Consider the following 16,880-nt stretch of genomic DNA (forward strand, 5'->3'; position numbering starts at 1 on the left):
TAAGGGGCAGGAGGTCCTGGGGGGCAGACAAGGGCGGTTGGATAGGGCGGAAATTGGGAGGTAGGGGGGTGGTGGTCAGGAGACAGGGAGCAGGGGTGGATAGTGGATGGAGGCCAGGCTGTTTGCAGATACACAGCCTTCCCTACTCGACCCTCCATACCATTTCACAACCCCGATGTGGCCCTAGGGCCAAAAAGTTTGCCCACTCCAACATAATCCCTTGAAAATACGTTGGGATGAATATACAGAATTTAAACATATTGCTTCTGTTGACTGGTTTAGCAAGGAGCATCAAAACAACAGCCTTAAAAGAGAGGCTACTCATACTTTCCAAGCTACAAGAAGAATGTGAAGCTAGAGCAATCAATTGGGGAAGCTAGTGAAGGGAGAAAAAAAAGCGGTAGAAGATGACAACCTCAGAATAGACAGCTGAGCACAGAAATTCCAGAGAGAGGGAGAAGAAAGAGCTCTGTAATTCCCAACATTACATAATAAAAGGTGAAATACATACGCTTCACTTAAACTATTTTCTTTTAAGTCACTACGGACTGCAACTTTTAGGCATTTAGGATAACAGATGAATAAACGCTACTTAAAATGTGAGTAGAAGCTGCAAAATTTGGTCCTATTTGGGGGAACTGAAATCTTTTTCATCTCTGCATGATGAATCCCATGGAAGAATATTGCTTCACTACTACTGCACTAAAATCACTAAAAATAAATACAAAATCCAGTGTGTTCCTATTACCACACTGTTACCGTGATTAACTTAACACTACTTCAAACGTAAGTCAGGCAATTTTATAATTGAAGGTAATGCCAGCAAAAGCAAATATGTTACTTTCCAAAATGACATCTGTGCAAGCATATTAGATTGCAAGTCATTAATACACAAAATATGATTGTTTCAAAAATCTTACAGCATTATGTAGTGGTTAGACGCTATGATCTTTACATATAAATAAGATGCTATAAGCTTATAAGCACAGATCAGATTTTCACCACTTTCTTCTATTAGAAATAAAGAGGCAAATAAAAAACATATTGTAGGGTACAGTACACTGGAAGCTGCATACACACGAGAAATGTTCTAACCCACAGTGTACAGATCTATGTTGAACATCCGTAGTGAACAGTAAAGGTATTTGCAAATAAAATTGAACACTGTGTTAATCATTCAGCCTATATATCAGGGCTGACTGTCTCCCTCTCAGCTAAATTCATTTTATTGCAATCCTACACATTCGATGGAAAGTTATGCTATTGTTTCAGTTAATGTTTTTAGTAAAAATTCAAATGTATACATTTCAAGGAGGGCTGTCAAGTGACTAAAAAATTAATCACAATTAATCATGCTGTTAATAAAAGAATATCATTTATTTAAATATTTGGGGGTGTTTTCTACATTTTCAAATATATTGATTTCAATTACAACACAGAATTCAAAGTGTACAGTGCTCACTTTATATTTATTTTTGATTACAACTATTTACATGGTAAAAAACAAAAAAATTGTATTTCCATTTGCCTAATGCAAGTATCGTAACGCTATCTCTTTATTGTGAAAGTTGAACTTACAAATGTAGAATTATGTACAAAAAAACTTCATTCAAAAACAAAACAATGTAAAACTTGAGCATACAAGTCCACTCAGGCCTACTTCTTGTTCAGCCAATCACTCAAACAAGTTTGTTTACATTTGCAGGAGATAATGCTGCCCACTTCTTGTTTACAATGTCACCTGAAAGCGAGAACAGGCATTCGCATGGCACTCTTGTAGCCAGCGTCGCAAGATATTTACATGCCAGATGCGCTAAAGATTCATATGTCCCTTCATGCTTCAACCACCATTCCAGAGGACATGCACCCAGGCTGGTTCTGCTCGATAACGATCCAAAGTAGTGCAGACCAATGCATGTTCATTTTCATCATCTGAGTCAGATGCCACCAGCAGAAGGTTGATTTTCTTTGTTGGTGGTTCAGGTTCTGTAGTTTCCGCATTGGAATACTGCTCTTTTAAGACTTCTGAAAGCATGTTCCACACCTCGTCCCTCTCAGATTTCGAAAAGCACTTCAAATTCTTAAACCTTGGGTAAAGTACTGAAGCTACCTTTAGAAATCTCACATTGATACCTTCTTTGCCTTTTGTCAAATCTGCAGTGAAAGCGTTCTTAAAATGAATATGTGCTGGGTCATCATCCAAAACTGACGCAACATGAAATATATGGCAGAATGCTGATAAAACAGAGAAGGAGATGTACAATTCTCCCCCAAGGAGTTCAGTCACAAGTTATTTAATGCATTATTTTTGGAACAAATGCCATCAGCATGGAAGCATGTCACCTGGAATGGTGGCCGAAGCATGAAGAGGCCTATGAATGTTTAGCATATCTTGCAATGCTATCTACAAAAGTGCTATCCGAATGCCTGCGACACTGTAAATAAGAAGCGGGCAGCTTATCTCCCGTAAACGTAAACAAAATTGTTTTTCTTAGTGATTGGCTGAACTAGAAGTAGGACTGAGTGGACTTGTAGGCGCTAAAGTTTTACATTATTTTGTTTTTGAGTGCAACAAAACAAGTCTACATTTGTAAGTGCACTTTGACAATAAAGAAATTAAACTACAGTACTTGTATGAGGTGAACTGAAAAATATTATTTCTTTTGTTTATCATTTTTACAGGGCAAATATTTTTAATATAAAGTGAGCACTGTACACTCTGTATTCTGTGTTGTAATAGAAATCAATATATTTGAAAACATCCCAAATATTCAATAAATTTCAATTGGTATTCTATTGATTAATCGCACTGTTAAACAAGATTAATCAAGACTCATTTTTGAGTTAATTGCGTGAATTAATTGCGATTAATCAACAGCCCTGATTTCAAGCCATTTGGTCACAAATTACAATATATAACCTGCAGCAATAAAGGTCTGACAAAATGCAGTTTTTCATTATCCTTTGAGTGCCTATATATTAATTATATAGTCAGCAGAAAGATTTGATGAAATAGGTATTGGGCAGATTTTAATTATTTTTGAATATACAAGGTAGTTTCTTCCTCAGAAACAAATTTTAGTGAAAATTATACAGATAAGCTTAAACACATGGGTGTGTATCAGTGAAGTCAAACACTGTTCATACATGCAAGTACACAAGTCGTCACTCTGAAGACTGCCTGATGAGAAAACAATGCTGGCATTCTCAGGATTAGAGCATAAACACACTATCGGATGCCTCAATCTGTGTTTTAGTATTCTTAATGCAAGGAAAGTTACTTTGATGCACGGTGCCTTTCAAAAGTGATTTATATGGGCTTAGGTCCCCAGCTCTCCCTATGTTTGTCTTGTAGTCAGTAAATGAACTACTCCATGCATGAGATAATCTGTCAATTTTAGCACCTATGCACACAAAAGTACATTCTCTTTACAAAATATCAAGTATTGGCTTTCAACAGCAAGGCAAGTGTCTTCTAAGTACAAGATGCACTTCAACATTGCTTACTCTAACAAACAGTAATTATAACAGACCAAGAACAACAAAACCCTACCAAAAGAAAACACTACACTGAACAAACAATTCTCCCTTTGCGGCAAAGATAAGAGAAAGAACAAGGCACACATGACAGATTTCAGTCATGTCACTTAGTGGACTACTGGAAGGTACTCAGATAACACAGTGATGATTTTATGAGTGTCTATATAGAATTAAATAGGAAAAGGGATGGGCTTCATAGAGGTATCCGATTTTAAGTTTTCAGCAGTTTCCTTGTATTTGCTATGTTGCAGTCCCATTACATGACTTAATATCCCTCTTTGGGAGTAGCTACTTACATGGTGGCTCTATGCTTGTAGCTGTATCTACTTCTAGCACAGCACTATCACGATAGCATTCTAGCTGAGGCTGTCAAAACTGTCCAGAGTCCCCTGGCACTCCATGCAAAACTATGGCGTTACTACAGAGCTAATCTTGAAGTTGTCATAAGAGTATCAATTGAACATGCACTGAGCAAGGTAAAAACCTGAAGGGAACACTTATTTCACATATGCATCTATACACTTAGGATTAAACTAGGGCAATGGTAGCTTGTGGGGCCCAATGGAGGACACAAATAGAATCCATAAGCAAGGTGAATTGGGGGGAGCATGTAGGGAGTGAGCAATATTACTACTGAGAGTTAACATCACAATACTAATGTGATAGTGGACAACAGCTTTTTTTTTTTTTTTTTTCCCCTGACACTGAGTCAGATCCAGAGTAGTCTCTATTATTCTGAAATACTTAGATAAGTGTCCCAGGTAGTTCTATGGCCATTCTTTGGTTTTCCAGTTCATTACTTCATACTTATAAGCATCAGGCCTCTCTGTTTCTGGACAATGTTATTTGAGGGCTTGCCTTATCAAGGTATTACTGAGAGCAGGTTTGAAGCGTGCAATCTCATGTGTATCTGTAAAATTGATTATATGGTTTTGCAAATGTCAATGGCTCTGGGGTAAAGTGTAAATCCAAACAGAAGACCTATTGGTGAGAAACTATAGGGGCTTCGACTTTTCTTCCATGTTAGCAATTGTTTTAAATGGAGAAATATTCTGGAAATTCTACCTGATGTCTTCACAAGTCTTTTGATTTTTAGATTGTTAGCAGTTCAGGAGAAGGACCATATCAGACCTTTATTTGCTCTACAAAGTCTCCAAAATACATTTTAAGAGCTATCTAAATATCTACAGGGCCATAGCATGCATAGACATGGAAACATGATGGTGCCATTCCTAGTATTTTCTTACTCAAGTCTATGAGTTTTGAATGCATATAGACGACAGGCTAGGACCTTAAACCAGTTAGCCTGTTTAAAACTATGTCACAATACATATTCTTGATAAGGTCCAATTTGTAGGATAAAACAAAACAAAACCATCAGTGGACTGTCCTAGATTCAGAATGACAGACTCTGAAACGCATTCCATTGCTCGCCTCATTCCTGTCATCCTGCATTTTTTTCTCCTGTGCTCTGTTGAGCAACTCTTAGTCAAAAACAACAATTTTTCTCAGGTTAATGCCTTTAACAGCTATTTCTGCAGTGGCACAATAGAATACATCGTTGCATAAAAAAATCAAACAGCCCTTATAATTACAGCATTTATATGTTTTACACTAGGTCTGTTACTCAGAAAGCACCATTCATCATCTTCTGACACACTGCGATCAAGCAACAAGCACAGGTTAACAGGAACTGGTGAAGGAATGTAACCTGAAGTTCAATCTTTTTTAAAAGAAAGTAAAGAAAATTAAAACACGCTCTTCATACAGCTTCAGGTAGCTCTTATTTGTCTTGTATTGTACTGCAAACATCTATTAGCAACTGGTACTCAGTAAGAAAATACACTATAAATTTATCTGACTTCTGCTAATGTGGTAACTTCAGCACAATGTTAGTATTTTGAAAAAATAATATATTTCAGACCACTGAAACTATTTTAAGTGGAGACTAAACATGTTCCCTCGTTTCAATGTGCCAATAAAATAGCAGAAAGATATAACCACATACAGGAGTTTTTATTAGGTTACATCTGAACCTCTCACACAGGCTTTTTAAAACTCCCATGTTAAAGGGCTTGTCTATATGGCAATTTACTGCACAGCAAACCAGAGTGTATATCTAAAGCACCCTAATCTGTCATTCACTAACTGGCCATGTGGATCCTGATGCAGTTGAGCAAGGATTGAAACACTGGCCTCTCAAAACCAGCATCTGCTGCTAATACGTTGTTGAGAGAATAGCGAGCCATGAAGCTGTGTATTAAACTTCACACACAGTTTACAGATTAAGTACATTTGGCAGACATATGCCCTTGAAATTAACACCTCCCTAGTTGGGTGAACCCTAAGACATTCAAGAACAGAAGCATGTGCTAGCACATAATATAGCAGGATGTATAATCTTACCTACTTTGATAGTGGTGGTTCTAATCCTTCCCTTTTCCCTGCAAAGGCTACAAAAAGCCTGTTTAACCACTTAAACAGCTTAGTTCCAAGAATATGCAAATTCTATAGCACCTAGCTGAAGATTATTAAATATCCCATTTTGTCACTTGTATAGTGGGGTAGATATGGCATGGGACTCGCAGAAATTAACTCCGAGTGCTTCACAATTTAAATTAAATTAGATATAATAGTAAGTGACAACCATCAGAGGTAGAAAAGAAATTCAACTATAGTTCCTCAACTTGAAGAAAGCTGGGTAGACGACACAAGTTGAAATTCTACCAATACACAGTTCACATCTCCTAATGGCAGATTTCAACACTATTGTCTCCCAGCTCTTCCAAGACCTACTGAAGAACAGCACCTATTTCAAAAGCAGCTAGTTTAAGATGAACCAAGGCAAGACCTAGCAGACACTAGTTCTAAGAAGGAAATGCCTTTAAGGACTTGCCTCCTCAATAACATCTCCTATTGTCAGGGGCAACAGCCAATCGATTGTAAAGTTGTCCCCATGGTCCTTCTCAGCTTCCTAACTGCCTATGACTGAGAGAGTCTCTCACTTCCACTTACAGATGTCTAGAAGATTATACCTCATCCTATGAGCATACATCTGGCCACAGTGATCACCAAACTAGATTAGTGCAAGTACTAACTAGAAATGAACCCACACTCTGAAAGAGCTTCAACTAGTACAAAACGCAACAGTCCCATGTAGGTGGTTACGAACACACCACACACAATGCTCTGCTCTTAACATTGACTCTCCATTGAATATGCAGTCTATTTCCAGAAGTCCACCCTAATACTCAAAACCTTCTCCAAAAGTGGCCTAAGATAGACAGCAGATCATCTCCCAGTTATTGACCATGATGACCACCTTTAACAGCTACACTCCATTGGAACTGCAAAACTGGCAACCAATACAGGCTCGTGAACACCAACAGAACTCTTTTCATGGGAGCCAGACCCAGACAATGGAACTTATTCCTGCGAAAGCAACATGACAGTCAACCTCACAGCATATTGAATTAAATGCAAAACCCATTTCTTTTATTAAGCCATTTTCACAATAACTCTTCATACATATAAAGTCAGACATACCCACTCTCAGAAAAAATTCTACCACCTATTCAAGTTTCACAGCAGAGAATTTATTTTTGGAATTTCTGTTCCTTCTTTTTATTACTTGACAGGGACTCTGGAATTATAATCATGACAGACATTTTGTTCAATGGGAGGTACGTAATCCTGTTAATTTCAATTATTTTCATTTTTGTGGGGAGGGGATTGAGTTAAGTTTTAAGAGTATAAGGTCAGATATGAGGGTAGAAGCTGGCAATATTGGAAAGGGGTTTGATTTTGGACTTAAGTCAACCAGGTGCTAACGCAGACGTGTCCAATGATGGTGCAAGAGATTTGTTTGCAAACACAGATCTTTACAGAAGAGTATTCTCCCCCAACCCCTTTAGCTCTGTGCCACACAAAATATAAAAACTTTACAAGACAGCCCTCTCATCCTAAGGTGTTCAGGTTTAAAACCACTAATGCTCCACAGGCTCCAAGCACAGCTAACAACTATGCTTCATTCTACGGACTTCTCTGTGCTGAAGGAATACTGGGTAAATCTGTAAGCAACAGACATCTACTTTTTCATGACTCAAGATTAAGCCTTCACTCCAGTTCTCAATTATTATGCATGTTACCATCCAGATTTTTACCTTAGGTTTTACATTCACAGCATCAACTAACTTGATCTTGGTCAATCTACTTTTAGCTGGTGCTTTATTCAGCCACTCTTTCCCTTCCCATGTAACTTTCTTGTGTGTACCACAGTGGCACTCGATCTCTGGGCTGCAATCACCAGGGGATCACAGCCATCCTTCTTTTTTCTCCCTTTCCTCCCCATTTTTTGTTTGTTGGTTTGTTTGTTTAAAAAAAAAAAAAAAAGCGTATTTTTAACCCTTACGGTTGGGAAGATTGGCTCAGATTTTTGAGGTTAACGTAAATTGATGCAGGAATAGCTGTCTGAGTCTCCAAACAGCCTAAAAAACAATAACTCCAAGATGTATGAACTGCCTCATTCATCTCAATCAAGGCCATGGCGACTCTGCAATTCTGTGGTCATGGAATCTAGCATGTTTCCATGATGCCACAAAATGCAGCATTATTTTTAATATGGAATTCAACTTTTTCTAGTCATGTGTCCTATGTAATCTTTTTGTCCATCTGTCTTGCTGGGAACCGCCTGTAGCTGCAATTTGTCTTCAGCTTTAGCTTCAAAGGGAAGTTAACTTGATTACAGTGCCTGTTCCCTACACTGTTCAAGACAGTCTGGCAACAGAGCAGTTTTTCTCACCCCTTCCTCACTTACCTCTCATGGCCTCAGGGCACACATGCACGTGCGCGCACGCGCACACACACACACCCACCCAGAATGCTTGTTAGCTACCAAAATTCTTCAAAGGAGCAGTCACAATAGCTGGCAAAGGATTCTGAGGCATGCATACAGACATTAAAAAGGAGGTACAACTGAGCTCATTGGAGACCTATAATCCATCTTTATGAAAGAAACCGACTGAATTATTCAAGCAAAAGCTTACAGATTTACAAACCTATATGACTTAGCAGCAGCAATTTTGTAAGCATGACTTCCTCCTGAGCATCATACTTTGTCATTGCAAATAATGAAAGCTGCTAGCTTCAAAAAATGGGAAACACTGCAGACTATTTCAAATGTCATTAAATGTTGTGTTGGAATCTACTGTTGTCAGTCAATCAAAGCACTTTCTCTTCATGATGCAGTCACCTGATGAATTCGTGACATGGCTGCAGATGTTTGGGAACAGAGCTACTCAATACAACAGGATAAAATTACAAATGGGTCTTCTACCCAATTTTTAGCATTTGTTCAGTACAAGTGAAAAGGGCTCATACATGAGGACTGCCAATTTTTTTGTCCACTGGCAGGTTATTCTACAGGAGAAAAAAAGAAAAGCTTTCTAACAACTGGTACTTGGTGCTGGATTGGTATTGCTATACCGATATTTACACTGACAGTGCCGCTTGAGCCATGACAGGAACTCTCATAGCAGCCTTGGGACTAGAAGTCAGTCTCTTACTCACCAAGCCATTTGAACACATTGTTCAGTGAATACACTAAAGCTTTGGAAGTAAAGAGGATGCCAGCGGAACTGACAAAGGTACTATGATATTGTAACAGTTTTGACATTTATTAAGAGGCAAGACCAATGCACACCTCCACTATTTTATGCAAAGAAATGGCCAGGCAACATCAGCAGTTCCCCTTTCCACGTCAAAGTTCACTGACTTTCTCATGGCAAAAGTCAATCATTTGGTTAAGCTCAGAGAAGACCCCAGAATTTTCCATGTTGAACATTCCTCTACTCTTGCAGAATACTACACTGATCGGCACTGGCTTGCTTTAAATGCTTACTTCCAGAGACAGAACATGAAGACTCAAGTTGGGGGTCATAAAATGGGAAGTGGTGGTTGTGATCTATTGACACCTGGCATTCCCAGTATGAAAAAGGTTGAGTTCAACTGGTCTATTAAGTAATCAATGTCTTTTGGTCTAACACTGAATTCATGCAGAGCTACAATACTCCTTTCAGTAATAACTTCTTTTCTCAAGCGAAGGGTTCTATACATTAGTATCTCTTTAACTGCACTGTACATGGCACATCATGTTTAGGTTATTAATACATCTTTATTACTATATCCCATATAGCATCTATTCAGTTTTGGCCCCAATCTTCCAGACTGAGGATGAAGCTTGTTATTAGCACTAAAAACGAATGTTTTGAGTTTCTAGGTTTGTAAGATACACTACATAATACTGATAGTAAAAAGGAACTTAAACAAAAAAAACAAAGCAGAGATACTTTGAGAATGAGTCCAACATAATCAGGAAAAGTCCTCTGCTTTTGAGATCACTCTAGAAAAACAAACCCTGCATTCCAGTTAGGAAAGGAAGGAAAAAATCACAAAACTGAATTTGCCATGTAGAAATCATACAGCCTGTTGACAAATTTATCCTATTTGGATAACCTTCCTAAAATTCACAGGTGAGAAAACTGCCATTCTGTTCTTAAGCAGCATATACATTTGATTTACATTTCTCTTCTTCAAATATTCATCTTTACATAAACTAAAGAAGTGCTTTATAAACAATTTAGAATTACTTACTCAGAAGAAAATTCAGGAGAAAGGGTAGTTTTTTTGGTTATGGCTCTGGCCTAAAATAGAGGAGAACTGAGTTCAGTCCCCAGTTTTGCTACAGAATTCTTGTGGCACCTTGGACAAATAATTTAATCTCTGCTTGCATGCTGTATGTCTTTCTCCCAAACTTTGACCATATTGTCTATTTCAACTGAAAGCTCTTTGGGGAAGGGACCATTTTTACTATGCTTTTGTACAGTGCCTAGCAAAATGGGGTCCCAGGCTCAGTTAGGGCTTCTAGCCCCTAATATAATACAAATAAACAAATAAGCTACATCATTCCCAAAACCACTAAAGATTTTTAAAACCAAATTATACTACCAACACAGAGGGTTTTTTTTTCTCCTCCAAAACCATATTTTAAATTGATGTACAGGAAAATAGGAGGAAAACCCAATGGAGGCCGAGAGCCAGCAAACAAGTGTGACAGGCAAAGGTAAACTACAAGCAGCAAGTAAAAAATTACAGCAGTCTAGCCAGAAACAGGGTAAGCAACATCTGTACTAGGGCGCCTCCACCCTCTGCATGTTAGTCTCAGTGATTCATTCCCAAAATTAGAAAAAAAGAGAATCACACAAAGGTCTCATAGCTGTGGGCGACAGAGGTAGAAGCCATACAAAGAACTTAAAACTGTGGAAATAGATAAGGTGCCACAAATACTCCTGTTCTTTTTGCGGATACAGACTATCACAGCTGCTACTCTGAAACTACAAAATTCAACAGCTCCAGAGACTTAGGTAAATAGTGAGATAACATTTAATAATGATACAAGCACATGATTTGCCCAACTGGATCGGAACACCAGACCATCTAATCTACGATTCTGACTTGGCCAATAGCCAATATCTGATGCTTCAGAGAAGGTAAAACCCTTAGCACATACCATAACAACACACTCTAATAAATTTGTTAGTCTCTAAGGTGCCACAAGTACTCCTTTTCTTTTTGCGAATACAGACTAACACGGCTGCTACTCTGAAACCTAGCTAAATGTTTCAGAGTAGCAGCCGTGTTAGTCTGTATTCGCAAAAAGAAAAGGAGTACTTGTGGCACCTTAGAGACTAACAAATTTATTAGAGCATAAGCTTTCGTGAGCACATCCGATGAAGAGAGCTGTAGCTCACGAAAGCTTATGCTCCAATAAATTTGTTAGTCTCTAAGGTCCCACAAGTACTCCTTTTCTTCTAGCTAAATGTGACATCCTGTAGGTGGAACAAGGAAGGGGAGCAGCTCCGCCCTAACTCTAAATAGCACAAATGTTACCAAAATTATATTGGGAGAATTTACTGGATACACTTGACCCTGCTTTCCCACCCCCACCATGAATCACCTAGCCCCCAAGACTGCAGCCTTCCTGTCCTCCCCAAATCACAATGAACACCCTCAGCAAGGATTATGGTGTGTGTCTCATCCCCATCCTTACTGCTCCTCCCAGTTTACAGCCTTCCAGATCTGCCTCATCGCTTCCGGCCAGCCCTCTCAAACCACTACACATCACAGCCTCCTCACACAGCAAGTCTCCTTCCTCCTCCTCCTCCCTCCACAACCTCATCACACAACAGTCCGCCCCCACAGTCCCCCCACCCCCCGTGCACAGCAGGTCTCTCCTCCCCCCGCCCCCGTAACCCCTCTGACCCCCTTGCACACCAAGTCTCTCCCCCCTCGCACCCCCCCCCACACACAGCAGGTCTCTCATCCCCACTCCCCCCCCCCCAGTAGGTCTCTCCTCCCTCCCCCGCCACCGCGCACGATAGGTCCCCCCTTCTCCCCCCACCTGTCTCACCTCTCATCCCACTGCGCCCTGCTCCCCTGGCTCCGGACCCCCTTAGGCGAGGCGCTTGCGACCCTTTCTCACCTGCACCTGTTTGCGGAAGTGGAGCCCCCTCCCCGTCTTCCAGCAACAGCAGCAGCAGCAAGAGGAAAAAAAGCCTGAGTCCGAGCCCGGGTCCTAGGGGCAGCAGCGCCCCCCGCCGCTGCCCGCTCCCGCCGCAGCGTCCCCAGAGCCGCCACCGCATCTCGCCCGCTCCAGGCCCCAACGTTCAACGCCGGACACGGGGACTTGGCTCTCAGGGTCTCTGGCGAGCGCCCCCAGCGGCCGCTTCCCCCCTCGGCCACGGCCCGGCGGTCTGCGGCATCGGACCCCGCAATCCCCCTTCCCCTCACAGAACGCAACCGGCCGCCGCCGCCATCTTCCGGGCTACCTGACCGGGAGGGGTGGAGCTAATCGACGATTGACATTCCTATACACCAATCTTCGCGCCCCGGAAGATTAATCCCGGCTTGGCAGCCCAACCCGCCCCGAGCAGGGAAGTGAGGTGGGGCGAACCGGGATTGACAAGCAGGTCTGCCAATCAGTGCGCGTTTCGGATTTAGCTAGTGAGTCACAAAGGGGCGGAGCTAGAGACTACCGCACCGCAGACTCAGGGGGTGGGACTAACAGGAAGCGGGTGCGCGAAGAAGATAGGTGGGAGGAGGCGGGATAGTAGCGCCCCCTGGAAGGAGGAAGGGGAAATGAGAGCAGCGCCCCCTGCAGGGAGGGGGAGAGCAATACCCGCTGGAGAACCCCAGGTCCCTGACCCCTCACTGTAGCGGGCGGATGCCGGGCCCCACTGTCTCCTCTGGCCACAGCTCCCTAGCACGTGCCCCCAACAGGTCCCAGCTGGTGGCTAGGAACCCCTGTTATCATGGGTCCATCCCCTGAGATGCCAAGGCTAGAACCAAGAGTCTCCTCCTGTCACTAGCAGTGGTGTGGTCCCTCTCGTCACACCTTGCCTGTGTCTCTGTCCCCACTCAGGTCAGCATGCGCCTCAGCTACCTTGGCCTGTCCTAGACCTGGATGTAGTTTAAACCCTTCTGGCTTCCCTAGGTCAAATGCCCCATGCACTGTGCACTGTGCGTACATTCTTCGTAGCTAAACAAAACTGCAAAGAAATGCCTATTTCTATTCCCAACTGGAACACCTCCAGAGCCCCGAACTTTGACCAGCCTCAAGAATGGGACAATAATACACATATACCTCCACCCTATCAGTGCCCCCTAAACTTGGATTATTTGTACCCTTGGAAGGACTAGTTCACAGGGAAAGCAGCATGACAATAAGGACAGTCACAAATGGGCACACACACACACACCTTAATATGGTCTCCATGTAGATTTCCAGTGCCGAACATGATCTCGATAAAGGACACTCTACGTGAAAATGAGAAACACCAGATGATGTAGAAATAAGGTACAAGTTCTTATGTTTTAGGTTCATAATTCTTCTGAATTTTAAAAATTACAATAAGTAAAAGCAGGATGGCAGTATTAAATGGAATAAATGGGTGTTTTAATCCTAATCAATGAGGTGCTATATATAATGAGGAAAAATTGAGACATATGCAAATTAGATTCCCAGTTTCCCAATAATTCAGCAGAAAAGGCTAATTACATCAAGATTAGATAATGGCTTTCAGAGCACAAATTGTCTAAAGATATATTCATTAACTGCACAGATAAGACTTCAAAGTTATATGAACTAAATGGAAATTATGACATTATGTCCAGGACAACACACAAACCCAAATCCTTCCTATGTCTTAAAGCAATTTTTTTCTAAGGTCATTTTGCCCCACAAAAGAGGATCCACTTCAACTCCAGCTACTCTGTGTCTCCTTTAAATATCCTATCACTGGCTTGATGGCATCAATTTTATTACCAACTGACCCATATTCTTAATGTGTTCTAATTGGTTTTCCTATTTCTCAGAAATATTTTGCTTGCACAGTACTATGCAGAAAAAAATCTTAATTTTGATTTTAGAATACATTTACTGTATTGTTAAAGCTCCATACTGTCTGTTGTGAGTTCTTAAAAACCAGCAGTAGACCATTCCAGAGCTTCCTTTATTTGACTATGTGCACATCTCAGAAATTGGAGGGCACAAGTTAGCCCTAAAATAAATGTGTTTGTGGAATAATATTATCCACAAATTGATATTTTCCATGTACAAATAAAAAATATATAGCTTCAATCTGAATAACTTATTTTACACAGAGGGAAAACAAGAACAAAAAGTAAGTTTTCCATGAGAGAGAGTAGACCATGTGTCTCATTTGTAATATACTACATTAACTCTGCCTCAGAAAATTGCAGCTGCTCCTTCACACAGATTATAAATATTAAGGTGGATGTGACAGGGTTCATTACTCACTTCAGGGACACCTCCTTGTGGCTCATTGGAGCTTAGCTTTTGACCAGTCTGATGCCCCCTCCTTCAGTTGCTCACCCTGTGGTCTCTCTCTCTCTCTCTCTCTCTCTCTGAGGTCCGGTTACTCCCTCCTTATGACAGCGTGCTCCCTCTTCGTGGCTTGGCCTTCCCGCCAGGTCACTATAGTATTCCCCTTCCAGGGTATCAGAGTCCCTAACTGTCCCAGCCAGTCTTCCAATTCACTGCCCAGACTATACCACTTTCCCAATGGCTAGTAGGGGAATCCAGGCCCACCATCTACTCGAGATCCCAGCCCAGGAATCCTGTGCCCCAGCAACCACAGCCTACCCAATTTCAGACCCTGTCACTGTTTCCCTGGGCTCTTTCCTACCTTCTTTCCTCAGTCTTCTGCCCTCTTTCCTCCCCTCTCAGGTTAGGGTTGCCAACTTTGTAATATTTAAAAACCAGACACTCCAGCAGGAGATATAGAACCTCCCACACTCCACCTTTTCCTGGGGTGCAACCTGAACTGTGGGACTGCTGAGACCTCTCCCCCACCAACCTGGGGTATTCCTCTCACACTGTGATGCTGTACAAACCTCTGGCAGGTACTGCACTTACACAGATATCCACAGGCAGGAACACACCCAACTGAGTTACATGAATGCTTCTCCCAGCCACTCATGAACCAACAATAGAGAGGCTCCAGCCAATTCCCCCAGCTCCCCAGCCTTGCACCCTCGGAATATACCATCTTGATTTGGTCAGAAGCCTGACCAGTGTAAGTTCATCACCCAGTCCACCCCTCCCTCAATGTGGAGAGGACATACACTAGCCTTTGTACACAGAGCTGAGATTTCCCAAGCACTTCAACCAAAACAGACTGTTTATATAAAACAGATTTATTAACTACAGAAAGATAGATTTTTAAGTGATTATAAGTAGTGAGCATAGAGATCAAAGTTGATTACCTAAGAAATAAAACCAATTCATAGTCTTAGTTTTATAAACTAAACAGGATTTGGGTCAAGAAGTGTCTAACCCTGATAGATAGTACAAACAGGACACATACAGGCTGGAACTCTCATCCATCACGGGACCACCTCCCCAGTTCAAAATCTTTGTCCCGCAGACCTATTTCCAGGTGTTGAGTTGTGGGGGGAGTGAGGCCAAGTCATGATGTCGCTCCCCTTCTTTTATAGTTTCTTCCAGCTTGCTGAAAAGATATTTTGCTATGACGTGGATCAAGCAGCCTCCGTTGTGTATATATATATATATACACTCTCTCTGAGAAGTCTCCATTGTATACAGTTCCTGGGATAGTTGTTAGGAGTGTGGCTTCCCTTTAATGGGCCATCAGCACCTCTGGCTACTCCACTGTTGTGCCTGAAAGGCTGGTTGTGGGTGTTCCTAAACTCACAATATATTTCAATACAACACACATAGTAAAACTTCATAACTTCACAAACAATGATAGCATATATGTTCAACAGATCAAGACTTTGAAAATGATACCTCACGAGTAGGTAGGTGATCAGATATCCCAATTTTATAGGGACAGTCCTGATATTTGGGGCTTTTTCTTACATAGGAACCTATTATCCCCCACCCCAGTCATGATTTTTCACACTTGCTATCTGGTCATCCTACTCCCAAGGCATATTTTGTACAAAGTATATCATAATTATATGACAGTGGTGAATATGGAGGTTGCAGGGTGCTGCTTGGAGGTATAGTGTCACATCCACTTCTTCCCCCCCAAGGCCTCACACCTGCCCCACCTCTTCCCCAAAGACACCCCTCCCGCTCCACCTCTCCCCGGGTCAGGAGGGACTCGCTTGCTGCAGCCACCCGATGCAAGTAAGAGACAGCCCCATCTGAGTAGGGAATGGTGCAGATGATGACCAAGTGCCTCCCCCACCCACAGTAACTGACTTTGGATATCCTGTCAATAGATCTAACTGGACACTGTCAGGTCCCCTTTTTGACCAGACTTTATGGTTAAACATCAGATACCTGTCCCCCTACCCCAGGTTACCACTGGAGCTTCCTCTGCTCCCTATGGCTACTTCACACTCTCTCGTGTTCTTGCCAGAGTCTATATTCCCAGGAAGGATCCTAGGGTTTGTTCCCTTAGGACTCCTCCTTGTCTCTTACCAACACCCATCCTCTCTAAAGAGTCCCATTCCTCCCCCTTACCACCAACTTCCTCTCTTTATGCATAGCCCAGCTCCTCCCCCATCTGGGTTTCATCAGCCATTAGGACTTATCAGCCCTGACTCTCCTCCAGGTGCAGCCTATCACAGAGTTAATTGGCCTTTTTTTTAGCTAGTCAGGCCTTGTGTGCAGTAGACACCCCATCATAGTGCACCTACTGAAGCACTGGGGATAGGCAAGAGCCCATCCCTCCTTCATCTTAAGGGGAGGAGACACCAAACCCAGGCTTCATATAATTTCAGGGAGAACA

The 16,880-nt window shown here is 41.9% G+C and overlaps 1 protein-coding gene across 2 annotated transcripts in view; it reads right to left on the reverse strand.

Annotated features, from left to right (window-relative positions):
- The window catches only part of LMTK2 (lemur tyrosine kinase 2), an 81,878-nt gene extending 69,403 nt beyond the window's left edge, over positions 1 to 12,475 (reverse strand). Inside the window, exon 1 of one of the 2 annotated variants that reach the window (XR_006274925.1) lies at positions 12,080 to 12,455. Coding sequence is in view for 1 of the 2 variants with exons in the window: in XM_038419400.2 (XP_038275328.1) it covers positions 12,080 to 12,239 (160 nt within the window). In the remaining variant the exon portion in view is untranslated. Of the gene's footprint in view, positions 1 to 12,079 lie in introns of both variants that reach the window. The other variant, XM_038419400.2, reaches the window with a different exon arrangement.
- Positions 12,476 to 16,880: the final 4,405 nt, after the last annotated feature.

This window comes from Dermochelys coriacea, chromosome 10 (assembly GCF_009764565.3).
Source record: "Dermochelys coriacea isolate rDerCor1 chromosome 10, rDerCor1.pri.v4, whole genome shotgun sequence".
In the NCBI taxonomy this organism is placed as follows: Eukaryota; Metazoa; Chordata; order Testudines; family Dermochelyidae; genus Dermochelys; species Dermochelys coriacea.